The sequence below is a fragment of the Eptesicus fuscus genome, chromosome 9 (genome assembly GCF_027574615.1).
Source record: "Eptesicus fuscus isolate TK198812 chromosome 9, DD_ASM_mEF_20220401, whole genome shotgun sequence".
Lineage (NCBI taxonomy): Eukaryota > Metazoa > Chordata > Mammalia > Chiroptera > Vespertilionidae > Eptesicus > Eptesicus fuscus.
The window spans coordinates 43147364-43169501 of NC_072481.1; the positions used below are offsets into that span (position 1 = coordinate 43147364).

The 22138-nt window shown below is 38.7% G+C and overlaps 1 protein-coding gene across 1 annotated transcript in view; it reads left to right on the forward strand.

Annotated features, from left to right (window-relative positions):
* Positions 1-22138, forward strand: part of PATJ (PATJ crumbs cell polarity complex component) — a 316022-nt gene that overhangs the window by 96541 nt on the left and 197343 nt on the right. Inside the window, exons 18-22 of the mRNA XM_028142315.2 lie at positions 2706-2915; positions 7992-8111; positions 9906-10301; positions 12041-12164; positions 17252-17426. Coding sequence (XP_027998116.2) covers positions 2706-2915; positions 7992-8111; positions 9906-10301; positions 12041-12164; positions 17252-17426 — 1025 coding nt within the window. The remainder of the gene's footprint in view (positions 1-2705; positions 2916-7991; positions 8112-9905; positions 10302-12040; positions 12165-17251; positions 17427-22138) is intronic.

Consider the following 22138-nt stretch of genomic DNA (forward strand, 5'->3'; position numbering starts at 1 on the left):
TTCAGCTGTGTGGGAAATCACACAGTCAGAAAGTCATCCCAGGAAATGAAGCAGTGATTACACACTATGTATGGGCCGTCTTCAAAGGTGGCTTGTCTTCTTTTGAGTGACAAAGGAGCTAGCTGCCTTTGGGTTCCCTTCTCCAGGAAAAGTGGTGGTAGATTAGATTTAGTGCTTAGAATCACTAGAGGGCTGAGCCTGAGTATTATTTCCTGGCTACTCTTCCTTTGAAATGTTTCTAATTATTTTAACCAAACCAATTCACCTATTTATTGGGTTAAAAATACTACCATTTGATTTGGTGTTATATGAAACTACAGAGATCACTCACACCAACCTGGTGAAGTCATTTATTTGCTTTCGGTATATTTTACTGTTGCCGTTTTCTCTAAGAAAGTTGAGTAATTATTAATATGAAGTAATGCTAGCTGCTTTCTGTGCATTTCACGAGGGGAATAAGCTATTATGTAGTTTCCCTTCCCCCCCAATAAAAAAGCTTTCCATCAAAAACTGACATCCTAAATGAAGGACATAATTGTACAGCTTATTTATTAGCATGTCAAACTTAAAATGTAATGGTTTCATATTTCAAAATGAAAAGTGTGTTGTGATTCATGGTTGCCAGTGACAAAATAGACAGCTCTTTTATATTACTGTGCTGATTGCCTGCTGATATACCACTGTATTTTTTATTTTTTTTTTGGTTCTTTTCTGTTCTCTTCCTATGCAATAGCTCCCTCTACTTGAAAATATTGGTGTAATTATAGTTTAACACTCTGTACTTTGTTAATGAGTTCCCACGACAGTTTGTAATTTTGATACTCTTCATAAATGCGTGGGGTTAAACATCAGGTCAGGTTAGAAATTTACCAAGACTCACTTGACATGGGAGTGGAAAAGCAAGGTTAGTTAAGGAAAGTAAGATACGTTGCTGGAAGGCTTTTTTTAAGGAGTTAGCTGTGTAGCCTTTGTTGATTCATATAGGGCATGTTTGTTTAAAATGCCATGCAGTACTTGAAAATGAACCTTGGTGTCTGAAACACAGAGGCATAGGAAACTGGGAAGTTCAGGGAAGTTCAAGGGAAGCACCGAACACTTCACACAGACACAGCCTAGAACTTGGCAGATTCTCACTTGGTCAACTCCAAAGGCTTATCATTATAACACAAAATGTGGCAGTTTCTCTACTTGCCGAGGAAGGGTTTAATGGAAATAGTAGTAAGAATCTCTTGTTACTACATCTTGCCTTTATAGAACAGTCTGCATAATGAAACGACAGGAGCAGAATAGACAAACCAAAGCAAGTGCTATTATTATTGAGATTCTTTGTTCTCTTACTAAGTCTGAGGTTGGTGATAGTACCATATACCTCAACCATTAGGACAGATTAAGAAACTTTACTTAACCAGAAGATTTCCATGTGAATATGTCTTTGCATTCTACAACTCTTTACTTCCAATTTCTTCTGTTATTATGGTGCAGGGCAAGTAGCAGAGCATGGTGGTCGGAAGTGAGGGTTTAGGAGCCAGCGGGGTGATCTTGGCAAGTTTCCTTAACTCTCTGACTCTCAGTTTCCTTGTGAAATACATGTGCCTGACACCAAATCTTCCCACATCCTAAAGTTCGTTTTAAGGATTAGTTGAATTATTGATTGTCAGGCACTTAGAACAGAGCCTGATATAAGTAAGGGCTACATATCAGTGTTTGTTGAATAAAATTAAAAATAATAGTGGGGTTATAAATTGATTTTTATTAACCAAATGTATTTATGTCACTGTTATCTTCAGTGCTTAATGAAAAGATATGGATGAGAGAGATTTACACTTTGGCTTTGTTCATGAGTTGATACTCACTTTCTATGTATTTCTACCTATGAATCGTTCTCACCTAGGGGTACCTATACTCTGTCATAATTTTAGGTTATGTTACTTTTAAACATACTCTTAAAATGCAGTGGAATATGCCATGGTTTCCATGTCTTTTTTTTTTTAACTTAAGTGATTTAGCAGGAGGATTTTATAGGTGAATTCCTAAGAATGGAGCACCATGTAGTACACTTCTCTTGAAGCCTACTTACTGCCCAAGAGCAATAACAGATGGGCTTATCTTTGATCCATAGTGTGACTGTGCTTGAGAATGTCAGAGAATCTTGCCCAGTTGTCCCTAGACCAGTGGTCGGCAAACTGCGGCTTGGGAGCCACATGCGGCTCACGAGCCGCGGTTTGCCGCTCTGTTGACTAATGAGTTTGCCGACCACTGACCTAGACTCTCGATTCCAATATTTACAGGCTGTTGTTGTTCCTTGTGATTAAGCCCCTATCCCAGTGGTCGGCAAACTCATTAGTCAACAGAGTGGCAAACTGCGGCTCGCGAGCCGCAGTTTGCCGACCACTGCCCTAGACCTCTGGTTATTCAACAAAACATGTCACCCAAAGTTGAAAAAAGAAATGTATGTGTACGGAGCACTCAGACATGCAATTTTTGAAATTGTTAAAGTTATGTTTTCACCTCGATACAAGCTGATATCTGTGTAGATGTTTAGAGTGATAGTTTAATAGATTGTGTCCTCTTCGGCAGAACATCACCAGGATGCCAGGCACAGGAAGTAAACAGTTAAATGATACTCATGAGTAGACACAAACTGTCTTAAGGCTGAATATTTGTTTTTGGAGCTGACTCATCTTTCTTCTTTGTGTGATCATTAGGACCCCTTAGATTCCACAAGATCAGTGATTGTGATTCGTTCCCTGGTGGCCGATGGTGTTGCGGAAAGAAGTGGAGAACTACTACCTGGAGACCGCCTGGTCTCGGTCAATCAGTACTGTTTGGACAACACCAAACTTGCTGATGCTGTGGAAGTGTTGAAAGCTGTGCCACCAGGCACTGTCCGCCTTGGCATATGCAAGCCTTTGGGGGTAAGTTGTTGAATTTGGTTAATATAGGAGGTGGCAAAGGTGTAATAGTTGAGGACATGGATTGTGGAGACAAATGCATCTGGCCTCAAGCCCCTGTTCTACTGCTTACTATATGTGTATCCTTGTGTAAGTTTCTTAATGTCCTTGACTTACAGAATCAGAAGAAATACTGTCTATCTGATAGGGTTTGGGGAATTAAAGATGATATTCAGTAAGTGTTTAGCACATTGTTACATAAATGCTACCTGCTAACATTACTAGTCCTACTACTATCATGTTTACTACTATTTTTATCTTCATCCTTTTAGCACAGTCTTCTAGGGTCTTGTCACATTCCTTATGATGTAAATTAGAATAAGTCTATTTATGCATTTGAACTTTCATTTTGGCATGATGTTGAGATGGCATGATAAGTTGAGAGCCGGTTAACCATATCATATATAGCAATGAGGTTTTAATATGCTTTTCTCACCATGAAAGTGCCTTGTAACCCTACGATCTAAACTCCTATATGGCCCAGCCATCTTAAAGTCATCTTATTGCATAATCTCATGTACTGGGTTAGGTTACTCTTTATGACTGAAGGCCTCTTTACAGGTGCTATTGAGGTTCCTCAATGCAAAAAAAAAAAAAAAAATTGATGATAATTTTCAAGCAGCATTAAAGTATTATTAAGTGCTTACTATAAGTCAGTGTTTTAAGTCCCTTACATCTATTAATTAATTTAATCCCCACACAACTTTAAGAAGTAGTTCTCGTATTACCCTTATCACACATTAGTCAATCAAGACACAGAGAGTCCAGTAACTTATCCAAAGTTATATAACTGTTAAGGGGCAGAGTTGGAATATGAATTCAGCAGAGTGGCCTCAGACCCTATGCTCTTAGCCACTATGCTCTATATCCCTGTTTTAATTTGTTGTCACTAGTGTAGTTTGCATGCAACATGCCTGAAACAGTATGGTTAGAGTGTTGGACTAGATTTCAAGAAATCTGGGCTCAGTTTCTAACTTTGCTATGAGTTAGCCCAGAGGGTTTCAAATACAAAAATATGTGATATACCTAAGAATCACCTGGGAGGTGGTTAAAATGCAGTTTCCTAGGTTTTACTGTCAGAGGTTTGACTTTAGAATTCTGATCCGCTCAAGAATATGCCTCTTCAATGAGCCACCCATGTAATCCTATTGCCAGATTTTGCACTTTGAAAAACATTGTCCTCATAATTTGATAATTAGGTACACCACTTTTCTTCTCTGAGCCTATTTTTTCACTTCTGAAAAGACTGAATGAATAAGACTAGAGAGCTCCTAAGATCTTTCTTATCTCTAAAATCCTTTTATTTTATGAAATATATTAGCATACTACAAGTGTTCCTATAGATAGATATATTTATATATATACATATGTATATATATGTGTGTGTGTGTGTGTATATATATATATATATATATATATACACATACACACTGAGTGGCCAGATTATTATGACCACCCCATCAGTACTTCGTTGGGCCAACTTTTGCCTTCAATACTGCGGTGATTCTCCTTGGTATTGACTCCACGAGATGTTGAAAGGTGATGCAGGGAATCTGACACCATGTCTGATGAATAGCACTGTTCAGTTCTGTGAGATTTGATGGTTGTGGAACCAGCTGCCTGGTGGCTCTTTTAACTTCATCCCACAAATGCTCAATTGGATTGAGATCTGGTGATTGTGGGGGCCACCTAAGCAAGGTAAAGTCTCCCTCATGTACTTGAAACCACTCCTGCACAATATGAGCACCATGGCATGGCGCATTGTCTTGTTGGAAGAAGCCATCTCCATTGGGATATGCCATCAACATGATAGGATGAACTTGATCAGCAACGATACTTAGATATGTTATGCTATTCAGACGTTGTTCCACACGAATTAAAGGGCCCAAATCATGCCAGGAAAACATGTCTCAAACCATAACACTGCCCCCACCAGCTTGAAGGGTTGTACTTATGCATGTGGGGTGCATGCTTTCATGCTCTTTCCATGAAATTCTCACTCTGCCATCTGCATGATGCAACTGGAAACGTGATTCATCGGACCACATGACTTTTTTCCAATGCTCACCTGTCCAATCCTTGTATTCCTGTGCGAATTGGAGACGTTTTATCTTGGTAACTGCAGACAACAAAGGTATTCGAACAGGCCTTCGGCTTCCATATCCCATACAATGCAGTGTACAGCTAATTTGCCTACAAACGTCAGGTGGTCATAATAATCTAGCTACTCAGTGTGTGTGTGTGTGTGTGTGTGTGTGTGTGTGTGTGTGTGTGTAGCTATAGATAGATTCATGCATTACATACAGTATTTTTGCATTGGGGAACATTAATATGACCTATTCTTCATGTATTACATATGAAGATATCTATATATTACTATCAGACACTTTAAATGTTTCAAAATGGGATATAGCACACAGCTTAGTCAAGTTCTTGACTTTGTACTATATATTTGATATGTGGGGGTTACCATAGCTAATATATAACATGAGATGCCCAGTTTTATTTTTAGACAAATTAAGAAAGGGTAAACTTGATATTTTATGGGGACCTCATTTTCTTGGTATTTTGGATTGTGGCAGGAACTTTGTCTAGATTTTCCCTGATGATTATTTGCCTGATTATTTGGCCTACTAGAGGAAATCACAAACCAGTTATGGCCTCTAAGACTTAAACAGCATGACTTTACTTGTAAGCAGCTCAGACAAGTGTTTTAGGCAGTAGAAAAAATGGAGCTTACTACCAGCTAGGTGTGGATTCCTATGCTATTTCTGGCAGGGGTCGAGCTACAGAAACCTCAGGATCTCGGAGCCGCACCTTAGAGAGTTTCAGAATGAAATAATTGTGTGATAAACCTTTGTCCAGGCTTCCCTCGGTGACTAGAAGGCTGTCAGGATACTTGGGAGTGGGAGGCCAATAAAGAAATGAGAGAAAGGTCATTTTCAAGACTAACAATTTTTAGTGGAATTACCATTAAGTAATTCCTTCTTTAACATCTGTGTTCTTTTAGCAAAACTATCTGTTTATGAGCTGTAAATAGTGATGCGTGGGTCTTTTCTGAGGTGTCTGTCTCTTTCTCTCATTTGGTGGCCATTTACGAAACCACCTAATGTTTACTGAGCATTTGCTCATTCCTTGGCAGAAGTGGGATGGAGTGTGAATAGAAAGGCCCAAAGTCAGGTTGGGGCAGAAAGATTATGAATTTGCAACAGGAGAACAAAGTATTTCTTTTAAAAGTTTTGTATCATATATCTCTGTTTTATCTATGTATTTATAAATATTATAGAATCTTGTATTTTAGTCTTATATAGATGCATATTATCAATAAAATAATTTTATATTAACCACAAATGTGATTAACCTTCCCTTTTCTACAAACTCACCTCAGATGGGCCAGATCCTAAAAATGAATGAACTGATTTTTAAAAACGGCATTGTATCTTCAGAACTAACGGAATAGAGCTGGCAATGGAGTTCTTGAGCCAGACAGCTATGGTCTTTGCAAGGCCATGTGTCCATGTGTCCTTATTTAACCTCACCAGCTCCCCACTTTCTCATCTGTAAGGTGGGGATTGCCTGGCATGGTAGTTGAGATCACAGGCTCTGCAGCAGCGGTTCTCAACCTGTGGGTCGAGAACCACTAGCAGGGTCGCCTAAGACCATCTGAAAACACAGTTATTTACATTACGATTCATAACAGTAGCAAAATTACAGTTATGAAGTAGCAACGAAAATAATTTTATGGTTGGAGGTCACCACAACATGAGGAACTGTATTAAAGGGTCGCAGCATTAGAAAGGTTGAGAACCACTGCTCTAGAGCCACACAGCCAGGGTTCAAATTCTCGGTGTGTAACTGACTAGTTATGTTACATAGGACAGATTACTGTGTCCCTTTTACTCATCTGTAAAATGGGGTTAATAGCCCTAGCTGGTCTGGCTCAGTAGCTAGAGCATCAGCCTGTGGACGGAATGGTCCCAGGTTCGATTCCAGTCAAAGGCACATGCCTGAGTTGCTGGCTGGATCCCCAATAGGGGGCATAGCAGATCAATGATCTCTCCTCATCATTGATGTTTTCTCTTTCCCTTTCCCTTCCCCTCTGAAATCAAAAATATATTATTTTTTAAAATGGGGTTAATAAGAGCACATATCTGTTAACAATTACATGAAATGAATTGAATCATTTGAAGTGCTTAGATCTGCACCAGTGGTTTTGCTGTTATTTTTAGACAAATATAAAATCCTGACCATATAGGATGTTGTAAAGATTATGCTGAGATAAAGCATATAAAAGTATTTGCCATGGATTGTGATATGAAGCTAGGACTTGATAAAGAGTAGCTGTTATGACCTGGCACTGATATTGAGATGATAAGCCCCAGAATGGCTGTGCCTCTTCTTACGGAGAGTGACTACACTGTGCCCTTGTTAAACATTTTGAAAATCACCCTGTGAACACTTGCACATTTCTTGATTATAAGGTCTATTCCTGGGAGAGTGATTTTTTTTTTCTTTAAGTCATATTTAAAAATAAAAAGTGTGAGAAGCTTTGACCTAAATATGGCTTTCTTTTTCGTTGTTAAAGAAAAGTTTGTTCTAATCAAACAAGGTGCATACATTTTATTATGTACTTGCACTTAATAGGAAAATAAGAATTAATCTGAAGGGAGTTTAAAATGAAGGTATTTTCTTGATTATAAAAGTGTTTCTGTGGTTGCCAGAGGGGCGAGGGTGGGAAATGAGTGAAGGTGGTCAAAAGGTACAAACTTTTCAATTATAAGATAAATAAGTTGTAAGGATGGTAACTATAGTTAATACTGCACTGTATATTTCAAAGTTGCAGATGTTAACTAAATTTATTGTGGTAATCATTTTGCAATATATACATATATTAAATCATTATTTTTATACAACTAAAACTAGTATAATGTTATATGTCAATTATATCTCAGTATAAAAAAATAGCTTCATGGTTGATAAAAATGTTTCTTCAGTTATGCAGAAAAGTAAAAAATAAAATAAAAATGCTTCTATTTTCAGGAAGATGATAAAGAGGAAGGAAGTCATTATCTTTTACATTCAAACACTAATGAAGACAAGACTGAAATTTCAGGAACAATTCATGATATAAATTCATCTTTAATACTTGAAGCACCCAAGGTATTTAGTACATTTATTTCCCGTTTGAATGGTTTGCTGTGAGCTAAAGTTGCTATAAAGAAGACAATGCTTGTTACCAGTCCCTTAGCTAAATATATAGAGTTCAAATAATCCCCTCTCTATCTTTATTATTATTTTTTTAATTGAAATCTTTTCCCTCTTGTATCACATTGCCTCCATAAATGACATAGGCCAATGTAAGGCATTTTCAAAGAACAAACATACTTTCTTTTCTACTAATACTAGAGGCCTAATGCACAAAAATTCATGCAAGCGTAGGCCTTCCTTCCCCAGGCTGCTGGCACCGGCTTCCCTCTGGCACCTGGGACCCAGGCTTCCCTCCTCCTGCCGCTGGCAGGCACCCGGGATCCGGCTGGCTTCCCTCCAGCCCTGGCTTTGTCAGGAAGGACGTCCAGAATGACGTCCGGAAGACATCCAGTCTAATTAGCATATTACCCTTTTATTATTATAGATTTCTTAAAATTTTGAGGGTAGAACATATTTTTTAAAATAGACCTGCATTTATAATGATGTAGAAAATAGCTATACAAAAGAACTTCTTACTAGATACTTTCTAAAGAAAGCTTAGTTCAACCCTAATTTTTGCTTCAAATTTAGAAAGTTTATTTTAGCGCTTTTCCTTTTTTTTTCTTTTTAAAATGAACTGTGCTTATTTTGCTCTTTGCAGTTAGAGTATGGTTTTGCTTTACTTGGTAACGGCTGTCTTTTGATATTCTTTACATAATTTGTTGACAGTGTCTCAAGCTGACAAATAGTCCATTATGTTTTTTAGTGTAGACTTTTTTGGTTAAAATTTCATAAACACATGCCATGTCCAAATATACCTTCTACACACAACTTTTTTAAAAAATAAGTAGGTTGTAGTATTTGCTATACTGTATTAATTTAAAAGTTTCACCACAGTGATACTTAGCTGCAAGTGAGGAAGTAATGGGAAAGAATAGATTCATTTCCAGGAATTTATACTTAGTAATACTTAAAATAGGACCTGTCATTGATCCCTTAGAAGGAAATGGGCATCATTGTGATCAGCACCTTGACATCGCTGAGAATTAGATCAAAGGCTCAACAGCTCCATAGCATTACCAAAACTCAGCAATGTCCCTGCACATCTATGACTATTTAGCTTCAGTTGTATGTACTTGTTCTTCTAATTAGTGAACTATAAATTAATTTAACAGCATACTGTATTTATTCCTCTTTGTCATATATTTTCAAAGCAGATGAAAAAAAACCTATTTCTATTTATGGTATATTATCAAAGAGTCATATTCAAAGTAGTGAGACATACTCCTCTTCTCTTTAGTTTACATGGCATGTTTATTTTTTTCCAAATAGCCGTGATTTCTTTTGAGTTACGTAAGCTTGAAAATCCTGATCTTTTAAGTCTTTGCTTTTGTAAGTATTAATATGAAGTGTTTTTGTATTTATGTACTACTTTTTATATGAAATCCGTCAGTTAAATTTTCAGTGTAGCAGTTTAACAAAAGGGTTATTTCTGACTGAGTGTTTTCAGGTGGTTAATGTATAATGAACCTTTTAGAATAGCCACTCACCTTGCCAAGGGCAGGTTTCGGCCTCTGATTTATCGTTTGTCCCTTTCCTGGGTGGAAGGTTGTGTGGTAGTGAGCTTGTATTTCTCCTCGTGTGTCATGGAGAGCAGTTCATGTTAACCCTGTATTGGCATGTAACAACGTCCCTGCAGCTATAGCAGGGGTTACTTTTCCAGCTTTAAGAGGGTGTTGCTTAACGTTTTTTGCAACTTTTTTACAGGAATTTAGAGATGAACCCTATTTTAAAGAAGAACTTGTGGATGAGCCACTTCTAAATTTGGGAAGATCTTTCCAGTCCCAACAAAAAGAGATAGACAATAGCAAGGAGGCCTGGGAAATGCATGAATTTCTGACTCCTGGAATGCAGGAAATGGGTGAAGAAAGAGAAATGCTTGTTGATGAAGAATATGAGCTCTATCAAGATTGCTTTCCGTCCATGGAGTTGTATCCCTCCTCACACATTCAAGAGGCTGCTCCTGTTCCGCCCATGAAGGAACTTCACTTTGGTACACAGTGGTTCTGTGACAGCGAACCACCTGACCCTCAAGAAGCAAGGCCCATGATGAGTGTATATTCCCCGGAGACACAGCAGTATGGCTACAGCACTGAAAAAGTGGTAAGGGGTGTTTTAGCCCAGAACTTCCCGCCTTCCCTGTCTTTTCCCCTTCCTATCCCAGTCCCTAAGTCATGAAACTTTCAAAAAAAACAACAACAAAATTTAATGAATCGTTTCATAATTAATCATTTTTCCAAGATGTTACTATACAGTGCGTTGCTGTAAGTAAAATCTCATCTTTTCTGCATCACACAGCTTTCAGTTGCAGTCAATAAGCTCCTGTTGCTTTGCTTTATAGTGTTTTTGTTTTGTTTTGTTCTTTTGCTTTGCCTTTTTAGTGATGTTTTTCTCCTAATTACCCATTTCAAGGAAGAGGTCTCTTGCCATTTGATTTTTTTTTTTTTAATTCCCTCAGGGAAATACCATTCTATGTTTCTCACATAGCGTATTTGTCCAGGCAAATCGAGGCAAATTGATTCAAGATATATTGTTGTTTATAACTCACTTAACCACACTTTCTCTGTATTATATATGATACTAAATAGAGAGTCGCCGAACTCTAGGAACTCATCTTTACATTTGTGATACTGCCCATGTACAACTGGGCAGGAAAGCATTATATTTTAATAGGTTTGCCCTTGCTATTAAACCACCAATAAACTTTATCTTTTATAAAATTAGAGTTAACTGGTCACCAATTGGGATCATTTATTAGGGACATTTTTTCGTGTTTGTTTTTTGTTTTTTTCCTGTCCCCAATTAAATTCCACGCAAATGGAAAGAAAGTTACTATACAGGGATATGCAGCAGTATATTCATTCAGATACAGTATGGCGCACCCCCACCGAGGTTAGCAGCTTTCCTGCAGTGATGTGCAAAGTGCGTTTTCATCTGCTCTTTCATCGAGCAGCTAGGACTGGGTTTTCCCTTTGCCTCCCTTAGACCTCTCCTCCCCTTTTCCCTTCTGCTGATGCGTGAGGGTCCTTCCGCCATGCAGGGCCCTGGACTAGATGTATTTATGGAACCCCAGAGGACTCCTCATAACAGAGGACTCGGGGCAGTCTATCAGAGAACAGATGTTTTGGGATTGTGTGACTAATACCTTGATAAGGGAATAGGCGACACACAGAATCACCTGGTCTGTTGCCATTGACAGTGGTGGCCATAATGTTGTCATTTAATTTTATGCTCACAAAAAGTTTGTTTAAAATATCATCATAAAACACTTCAGTAAAAATTGTATGTCCTGGAAGATTGTAACTTTGGAAAACTATAAAAGATTTGTGTAAAAGGAGGCCAAAGAGGAGAGTGTGGTAAGTTACTGACTGTGCTTATCTTTGGTTTTAGGTTTGGGACACTGAGTGTTCACCATGCAGATAAGAGTGCTAGGGAGGATGAAGCCAAGGCTTAGAGCTATGGAAATTCACCAGGGATTTGGGAATCAGTTATTTATGGGGTGGTCCAGCGTGATCAGGAGGTAGTGTGTCAACCATTGACCTTGTTTAACTGGCTAGATCTTTTATTCCTCTACCTTGGTGAATGTTTATTTAGAGAAACAAATTTGTTGTTTAAAAAAATCCAGGATTTAGGAAAAAGAACACAGGTTTTTCTAGCCTGTACTCTTGCAAATATTAAGTTACCAGTGTTCATTACTGCTCGCTGCAGTATAAACCGTTACTTGAGAAGGCCTGTTTTCAGGGCCAGTTTTCCACTATCATTATTGTCTGTTTAAACAACATTATAGTGTTCCACATTTTATCATAAAGTACTAATGCATTTCTGTTTTCCTTCCTCTCGAGATGAAAGAAAATTTTGGCATCAATTCCCATCCCTCCATATCCTCAACTGAAGGAAACAGTCAACAAGGCAGATTCGATGATCTGGAAAATCTTAATTCGTTAACAAAAAACAGTCTGGAGTTAGGTTTGTGGTTTTTGTTTCTCCTGAACAGAAATTACATTATTTTGCAATTTTTCCATTTTATTTTTGTATGTGATAAATTTTACGGTCGCATTTCATTCATTATGGCTTTTCAAATTTAAGTCAGCTTATTAATCTGCTTCCAAATATCTGGAAGAATAACTGTTGTTCATATTTTAACTTAGAGTTTTCAGATTTTGTTTTCTGAGAGGGCTGCATTTTCTCTGCCTCATTTTGCTTTTTATTATCAGGATGAATTAAAACTAAAACTAATACCCGAGGCTGAATCTGAAATAAGTCTCTACTGATATATATTAAAACCTTTGATGCTATTAAGTGATACTGTTAGCTCACTGAATGGGGTTGTTAAATATTAATAAAGAGAGGCATATTTTAAACATTTATGAAACATTTTTATAGTCATATATTACAGTCAATTTTGGTGCATTAATAAGTTAGTTCCCATTAGAGAATCCTGAAAGTATCGTGCCTCTCCCTGTTTCCCCCCAGTATTGATTCTTATATAATTTTGAAAACTTGACTTTAACATATTTTTTTTCATCCAACACTGAAATATCAAATGTTATAATATTAGTGTCCCTAGTTGAAACTGTTGAATTCTTTTGTAGCACTGGGATTTATAGAGCCATTGTTCAGGATTCATGCTGTTGTTCTTCACCTGTTATGACTCTACTTATAGGAAAAATCTTTCTCTGTGAGAAATTCTTGTGTGTATGGTAATATGCTATAAGGACAAAGAAAGAAGTACAGAAAATTATGTAACAGTTTTATGTAAATGTAATTTTTTTGAGAGAGAGAGAAAGAGAAAGAATGGAATTCTTCATGGTAAAGATCGAAGGCATCTGTGAGATAATAACAATGATCAATTCCCTGTGAGTCAACAGGGGTAATTTTGAATATCTAAGATTAGATGAGTCTATCCAGTTTTGCATGATCTATAACTGATCATGACTAGGGGAAAATATGGAAAATTTTTCACCAAAATTCTTTAAGTATACTATTTTTTTGTTGTTTTTGCTTAAATATATTTATACTAGCGTTCCCGTTGCAGGAGAAATCCTGCAATAGGATTTCCTGCTGCACTCTACCCTGCCTCCGCTCCGCCCTTGTCGCCCGCCCCTCCCCCCGCCTTCTCTGCCAGCCCACCTGCTTTTCCCTTCGCCCCCGGCCCTGACTTCTCTCCTCCCTTCTCCTCCCCCGCCAGCTTGCTTGCTTCTTCGAAGCTTTACTCCCTTCTGCAGCTCTTGGCTTCTTTCTACGCTGTCTTGATATGCAAATTAGCCGCCATCTTTGTTGGGGTAATTTGCATACTCGTCCTGATTGGTTGGTGGGCATGGCTTGGCTGGTGGGCGTGGCTTGGGTGTAGCGAAGGTGCGGTCAATTTGCATATTTGTCTATTATTAGATAGGATTGGTTTCAGAGAGGGAGAGAGAATAGAAACATCAATGATGAAAGAGAATCATTGATTGGCTCCCTCCTATATACCCCACACTGGGGGATCAAACCCGCAACCTGGGCACGTGCCCTGACTGGGAATCAAACTGTGACCTCCTGTTTCATAGATCGACACTCAACCACTGAGCACACCAGCCAGGCAAGGATATTGTGTGTATGTGTTTTAATAAAAATCCACCACATTTCTATAGTCCTCCAATTATTGATACTTGGGAGAGGTGGATAGCACAAATTAATAAATAAATGAATTAATAGACCATATCCATGTGATTACCACTGATACTTTATAACAATCTTGGTACTATTGTGGCCCAAATAATTTTTGGTTGGAGGGTTGAACTGTGCATTGCAGGATGTTTACCAGCTTCCCTGCCTTCTAACCCTAGATGCCAGTGGTACTTCCACCCCAGTCATGATCAAAATCAAAATGTCTCTAGATATGCCAAATGTCCCTTGGGAGGCAAAATTGCCACTCTTTGGACCTATGTATGCTTTATAACATCAGGATTGAAAGGAACAGACAAGAAAAATGGGGTGGGTTATTGTGAGAAGAGGAAGTGGAGTTGGGAAAACTATAGGAAAAGAGATATTCTCTTCATGGGATGATCCAGTCCCACCCCCCTAGGTGAGTGCAAAGTTAGTTCCACTGCCTTCTGCTGCCTGTATGAGTTTCCTAGGGCTATTGTAACAAATTGTCACAGATTTCGTGGCTTAAAAGAACAGAAATGAATTCTCTCCTTGTTCTGGAGGCCAGAAGTCCAAAATCAAGGTATTGTGCTCCCTCTCAAGGTGCTAGGCAAGAATCTGTTCTTCACCTCTTCCAGCTACTAGTATCTCCAGCCTTCTTTGGCTTGTGGTTGCATCACTCCATTATCTGCCTCTGTCTTCACATGGCCTTCTTTTCTTCCTACCTGTGCCTTCTCCTTTTGTCTCTTATAAGGATTTAGGTCTCACTTTGGTAATCCAGGATGTTCTCATCTCAAGATACTAATATCTGCAAAAACTATTTCTTTCCCCAAGTAAGGTCACATTCATAAGACCTGTAGCATGGATATACCGCTTAAGGGGTCCACCATTCAACCTACTACACTGCCTTAATATAATGCTTTGCAAGGCCCTGGAAATAATTTATTTTCAGAGATTATAGCTTTCAGAGTAAAGCTATCTTAGACCTGTATTCACTAGAAAATCATTCATAACCACATGCTTTTGGGAAAAATTTTTGAGAGCCTCCAGAATTCCATGTGGCAGGCATGAGTATTTGGATTAAAGCTAATCATGGGTGGGCTGAGAAATTACTGATGCCGAGTCAATACAGATTTCAGCAGCATACATATTGAGTTAATTCTACTCAATTTCATTTTTCTTTCGAGAGCCATGCCCAGCCTATGGCAGACTATTCCAGTCCCAGGATCCTTAGAACTAAGCAGTTAACCTGCTGAGTCACCAGGCAGGCCTTCAGGCTTCTCCAAGCCTCTTTATTTCTTCAACTGTAAAATGAAGGATTTAGGATAAGTGTTCTCTAAAGCCTCTTTCAAATCTCTAGCTTTCTGACCACTTTATAAGTAACAGACCATTTTAGATTTATCTAAGAACAATTAATTTAAAAATTGGTTTTGGAGACCTATGTATAAAGGACTATTTTTTAAAAATATATTTTATTGATTTTTTACAGAGAGGAAGGGTAGAGAGTTAGAAACATCGATGAGAGAGAAACATCGATCAGCTGCCTCCTGCACACCCCCTACTGGGGATGTGCCCGCAAGAAAGGTACATGCCCTTGACTGGAATCGAACCTGGGACCTTTCAGTCCTCAGGCTGACGCTCTATCCACTGAGCCAAACCGGTTTCGGCTAAAGGACTATTCTTGACTCTACACTTTATCCAAAATTATGTGTCCTCCAAGAGCCTATACTCCTCATGGGCTATGAAACTAAGCCTACAAATTAGTATAATTAATGCTATAAAGCATACAAGATACATTTTAAATCAGTAACACATTTAGTATTACAAGATTTCCGAGAGAAAGTAGTTCTTTTTCCCAATCTTTGCCCCTACCTGGAATGTGCCTCCAGTGAACCCTGGATGAATTTCTGTCATTGCGCCCAAAAGTCAGGTATACATACTCAATTACATGCCAGTCTTGTACTGTAGACTAAGCTCTGAGGGGCAAGGCTGATCTCTGATTACGTTATCATACTAGGTGCTCAAGAAATATTTGTCAAATGAGAACGTGACATGCCGCTTAAATGTGGTTATTTAACAACAGAATAAACCTCCCTTTTTTCAGTTGCTAAGTTGTATAGTACCCAATCTCCTCTCTATTGGATTCTTACTGCCTTTATTTTGTTGACTATTTTTGTTCTTGTACTCCACTAAGTATAAGTCTTTTGAAAGTTTCCCATTCCTCTCCTGTAAGCATTAACTTCCATTTACCCAGAATATATATTTTTTAAGTTCTCTGTTTTTCTAACCTTTGTGCTCCTGTTATGGCCATTACCTAACAACTGCACAGGCCCTAAAGGACTGGATTTGTTTTATGGGCTCCCGGGTACTATGTGCGCTTGGTGAACAGCTCTGTAAAGTGAAACTGTGTCAAGTACTGTGAGAGATGAAAATGTGTGCCTGAGGAAAAAAAAAAAAAGAAAGAAAATGTGTGCCTGAGCACCGCCAAGGATCCATGGAGGAGGGGTGGGGCAAAGGGCATGGGCAGTCTTCGTGTGGAGCAGGTAATGCAAAGTTTTAGACGAACTGCAGCAACCTGTAAAACCCAATGCTATAATTTAACAGGCTGCTTTTGCCAGCATAGCTGGATGGGAAATAGCTCTGCACATAGAGCTGGTTTTCTGCTCTTAAGACTCTGGTGTTAGGCCATCCCTCTCAGAATCTTGATCCTACCCCTGGTCCCTCCTCAGTGGAGAGGAGGCAGGCATAAGCAGAGCTGGAAGAGTGAGGCAGGGATACAGATATGACTGCTTTGCGGAAATGTGGGCCCTAGTGGATGGGATAGAGGGTGCTTAGGGTAGGGGAAAGCAACCGAGACTTCCTTTCACGCCACCTAAACGTTACAGTTATTTTCACCCCCTCGTCAGATTCTCTGTTTCATTACCAACCAATTATATCCTGATTCTGAAGTTTCTAGATAAGATAAAAAGCAGAAGTCATAGTGAGTTTATTAGAAAATTTGTTCAGTAGGAAGAAGTGGAGAGTTTAGGAAAAACTAAAAGACTATATATCTTAGAAATTATTTCTAATTTCCTCCAAAATATACTATAAGTGTATAGGCTTAAGGGAGGCATCTGATGTATAGTTCATCATATTTGAACCTGCAACCTGGGTATTAGCCCTGACCAGGAATTGAACCCACCAAACCTTCAGAGTATGGGATAATGCTCCATCCAACTGAGCCACACCAACCAGGGCTCTGGCTTCATTTTTCACCATAGTACTTGTCATCATCTGATGTATTAAATATTTTACTTATTTAGTTTAATATAAATAAGTCTTCTTCCTAGAAGGGACTTGCCCATAGTAGATGCTTCTAACTATTTGTTGAATGAATGAAGGATGAATGAAAGTATTTTGTGTTCACTATTTTTCGGTTTACTCTATAGGCATGATGATTCCGAATGATGTCCAAGGTCCCGGCTTGCTTGTTGAACTGCCTGCTATGGCTCAAAGAAGGCAGCAAGAAGATCTGCCCTTATACCAACTCCCCAGGACCCGAGTTGTTTCCAAGACCTCAGCACACACAGGAATGTTGTCTTCTAGATACACCACTGATGCATAGTATGATTTCCTTTTCTTTTACATTATAAAATAGTTCTTTTTTTTTCTTCTATAAAAATGAAGCAGGCATGATTATGGTGACACATTTGGAAAATACAGAAAAATATTTTGAATAAAACCCGCTATATTAGACAATACACTAATTGTCTAATTACATACATACATAAAATTATGCCTTATATACAATTCTGTATTCTTGCAGTTGCATGCAAAATGGATTACATAGAGTATTTGCTTAGAAAATGGGAGGTTAATAGTTTATTTTTAACAACTCAAGCAAGGAGTACGCGGACAAATGAGGGAATGGATTTAAGAGTTAGAGAATCTATAGGAATCGGTGTCTGATAACATGTGGAAAGTGAGAGGGAATAGTTGATGATGACTCATGTTCCTGGAATGGAAAACCAAATAGATAGTGGGACCACTAGTTCTTTGATATAAGATTATAGGAGCACAAACAGGTTGGAAGGGAAAATAATGAGTTCAGTTTGAGACATATTGAGGGTTTAAGTATTCATAGGACAACAAAGTGAAATGGAGTCAATTGGATCCATGATTCTTGGGATTAATGTTGAGGCTGTCCTGACATGGATAATTGGGGACAAGATCAGGCAAGCATTGGTGAAACTCCTGGGTTTGAGTAGCCTTTCAGAGGAAGTTCAAGTAATAAGAGGAGCATAGGGTCAAAATTGGAGACCTGCAAAGCAGCAATATTAAAGGTATGAATGGAGGAAGAAAATAGGAAAGCGGAATGAACAAAAGATAGACAGAAATTGATGAACCAGAAGTTGACATAGAAATTAAGGGAAGAGAGCATGTTAACAAAAAATCATCACAAACTATGGTCACATGCTACAGGGAGGTCAAGTAGATAAAATGGAAATGTTTTCATGGGGCGTAGCCATATGGTCCTTGTAAGCACAGTTTTATTAGAGTCCATGGTGAATTGAGAATTGAACAAAAGGTCTGAAACTGGACATAGGAAGAACAGACCAGTGTTTTGAGAATCCTGATCATGAAAAGAGGCAGATAGAATGCATGAGGTAGGTAAGTAGATAGGTAGGTAGGTAGGTAGGTAGGTAGGTAGGTAGGTAGGTAGATAGATAGACAGATAGATAAAGATAGATGAGAGAGGGGGAATGAGAGAGAGTATGTGTGTGTATCTGTCTGTGTCTTTCTGGAAACGATCCAAAAAAGAAATATGTAAATTCTAGGAAGGGGGGTGATTAAACATAGTTCATATAGAGACCCAGTGACCTTGATTTTTTTTCTCTGTCATTTAGGGGAAAAGCTACTTTCTAAGAGTGTTGGGGTGCTAGTAGAGTGGCATTAAAAGGAGCAGTATCAGAGTAGAGATTAGCTTTTAAAACAAGGGTAGGGGAGTAATGGCTTAGTGATGGAAGGGAGTTTAGAAAAATATTGGCCCCTCTTGCCAACTTCCCAGAGAGCAAGAGAATGAGCATTAACCACTTGAATGTGGTATCATGGCAAAGAACCAACAGCTGTTGAGAGAACAGAAAAGGTATCGAGAACATTGAGTGAAGAGGTTAGTGCATGGAGTAGTTTCTTTACAACTCAAGGAAGTTCCACAAAGTGATGGGAGTTTGGCTGGGCAGATGTTGGAGGATAGAGTGATATATGAAGGTGAAACCAGAGTGGCATAGCACTTTGAGTACAGCAGGGGAATGAACAGAGGGGCTGGAGGTACTGACATAGCATAACAGGAATGAGTGATAGGAAGGGATTGATCGGCCCTAATGTTTTTATTAAATCCTTAGTCCAAGAATGATTTTATATCATCTATCAACACAATGCTATTGTCTTCTCTATTCAATAACCTGTGACCTCCGCCTAGTGTTTTAGATAGAAACTTCATGAAACATTGTTCTTTGTGCTTCTGCGTAGCTCATCTCTGAGTGGAAAGGGAAGACACAGATAGGCCCAAGTAGGACAATCGGTGGCTTTTCACGCAGCGGAACTGGAGCGGTGTGCAGGGGCCGGTGCAGGCAGGCCTGGTGTCCTAGTGACCTAACCAGCTCCTGGAGGAACTCACAGTGTTAAACAAGCAATGCATTTGTTTCTTTAGGAGAGATGCCTGGAAGTGGCAGTACTGGAAGGGTTAGCAATATATTTTATGACTTTTTATGTGGTCAAATTACTTTTTAAATGAGACACTTTTGTCTTTTAAATTTCCCCTGTGCTTAGTGTTAATCATTGAATCTGGCTGAAGAATTCAGAAATGGGGCTACTTCTCTAAAGCTATGGAACTATTAACTGTAAAATTGGAAAAGGTCTAAACAAATTTCCAAACCCACCCCTCCTTCCTCACGCAGAAGACAAAACGGAACATCAGTTGTATCTGAATTCTGCCAGCTTCTGAGAGGGGAGATAGGCTTTACTCCTATCCCATTGCTTTTTTTGTCCTAAAATGACTACTTTAACAAGTCAGTTTGTTATGCAAGCACAGGCATTTAAGGGCTCCAACCTAATTTTGTCTTGGGAGATCAGTCTTGCATTTGAAAGTTGTGCTTTTGGCTTGCTCGAATAGATTCAGGATATATTTAAGTCTCAGCAGGTCCAGAAGACTTCCTATAAATCATCGTCCCCGTTTTAATCTTTTAGCGAATGCCCATGGAGTTAGCATCCTGGGTGAATACTTATTGCCACTCAGGAGTCTTTCTGAGCCATGCATAGATTCTTTTGGAAGACAGTCTTTTAGATTATCTGGGTGTCATGAAGTACTAAATAGTATCTTAGAGTTTCTTCTTTGCATTAATTGTAGTGTAGTTCTTTAATGTGCATATACACTGAGTGGCCAGATTCTTATGATCTCTGAACGCATAATAATCTGGCCACTCAGTGTATATCCTATATAATAAAAGGCTAATATACAAATTGTCCCCTCGACCAGGAGTTCAACCAGCAGGCAGGCCGACCAATCGCCCATGTCCCCTCCCCCTGGCCAGGCTGGCCGGACCCCACCCATGCACGAATTCATGCATCGGGCCTCTAATATATATACTGAGTGGCCAGATTATTATGTGTTCAGAGATCATAATAATCTGGCCACTCAGTATATATTTGTGTCAAGCCAACTTCTCCTTGTGTTTGGAGGCGGAACAAATATTAAGAGGTCAGACTCACCCTCAAAGTGGGGCTCTCTACAAGGAGAACGGTGGGCCAGCATGTATGATAACTCTGGAAGGAATCTGAGCTGTTTTGTTCCAAGTATCCTCCTTTCTTCATAAGGTCACTTGAGATGAGGTCTTCAGAACTCACCTGGCTTCAGTCTTTTTCTAACTCATCTTTGTCATCGCCTGCTGCCTGAGGACATATGGGTGCCTATAAAGGGGGACATGCACATATCTCAGATTAATAGCAGATCTGTGGGATAGACATATTGTGGGTGTTGTTCAGATTTTTCCTTTATTAGTTATAGCTATATGGCCCTGAGAAGGCTCCCCTTGTGTCCAAAATTTCTCATTTATAAAGTAGTTTTATAGATGAAATAAAAGTGAATATAAAGGGCTTCATATAATGCCTTGAACATAGTAAATGTCTAATGGAAGGTCAGCAGTGATGCTCAGTGACAATGATAGACTCATGGACCCCGAGGTTTATCTAGGGTAGTATTTATTATTGCTGAGTGTTTTTTTTTAAACACTCAAGGAGATTGTAGGGTGTTTGTTTGTTTTATAATAAAATAGGACCAACTCACAGTTAGTAAAACAAGGTGTCAGAGGCTAAAGCCTTGGGAGGAAGATGATCTTGAGATGAAAGACATTTAAAATTGACAAGAAATCATGCTGTTGGTATAATAGGATGCAAATGAAAAGAAATACTTTACGTATTACATACTTTATTAGAGTGGTGGAGGTAGAACAGGAGGCAGGTGAGATAGTGGGGGAAAGGATTAAATGATTGTTATATTTTGAGCTTCCAATACAGTACCTGGCATTTAGTGCCTTTTAAATGAGTGGTGGATGCTTAATAGGTTTACCTTTGGGATAAACTGCGAAAAATTATGTATAAATTTAGAACATTGGTAAGAGGCTGAGGAAAAGGAAGAAAAGAAATATGTGCATTTGAGAGAGGACTACTCTGGAATATTTTTAGTTGGGAGGACAAAGGGGAGGTTTCCAGTATACTTCTGTTGCAGCTGTTGTCCACACTGCAGGGAAAGATTAATGTGAAAAATTAGGGCAGGAAGTACATAAGAATATTACACTAATGTATTTGAGAGTATATTTAGATCTTTGATTACTAATCCAGGCTCTACCAAAGGCCAAAAGAGACGTAAAGTTGACCGAAGGAAGCAACTTACCCTTTGTGACTTGAGCTTTCATTGCCTTAACAAAACCCTTAAACACAATTGTACATATTAATAAAATGCACAGACTTCTAAGGGACAATTTCCTTAATTTTGATCACTGTGTAGGTTCATATTACTGGCAGTCCAATTAAGATATTGAACATTTCTATCACCGCAGAAAGTTCGCCCATCCTCTTGGCAGTGTCTTGTCCAAAGCAACCACTGATGTGACTTCTTATACTGTCATGTATTTATCCTGTTCTAGAACTCATGCAAGTATAATCATGCAGTAGGACTTTTTGTGTGGGTCTGGCTTCTTTTCATTGAGCACAGGTCTGTGCCATTCTAACCTTTAATATGAGGAATGCCTGATTCTTTCTGTGTACTGGTGCCAATAATA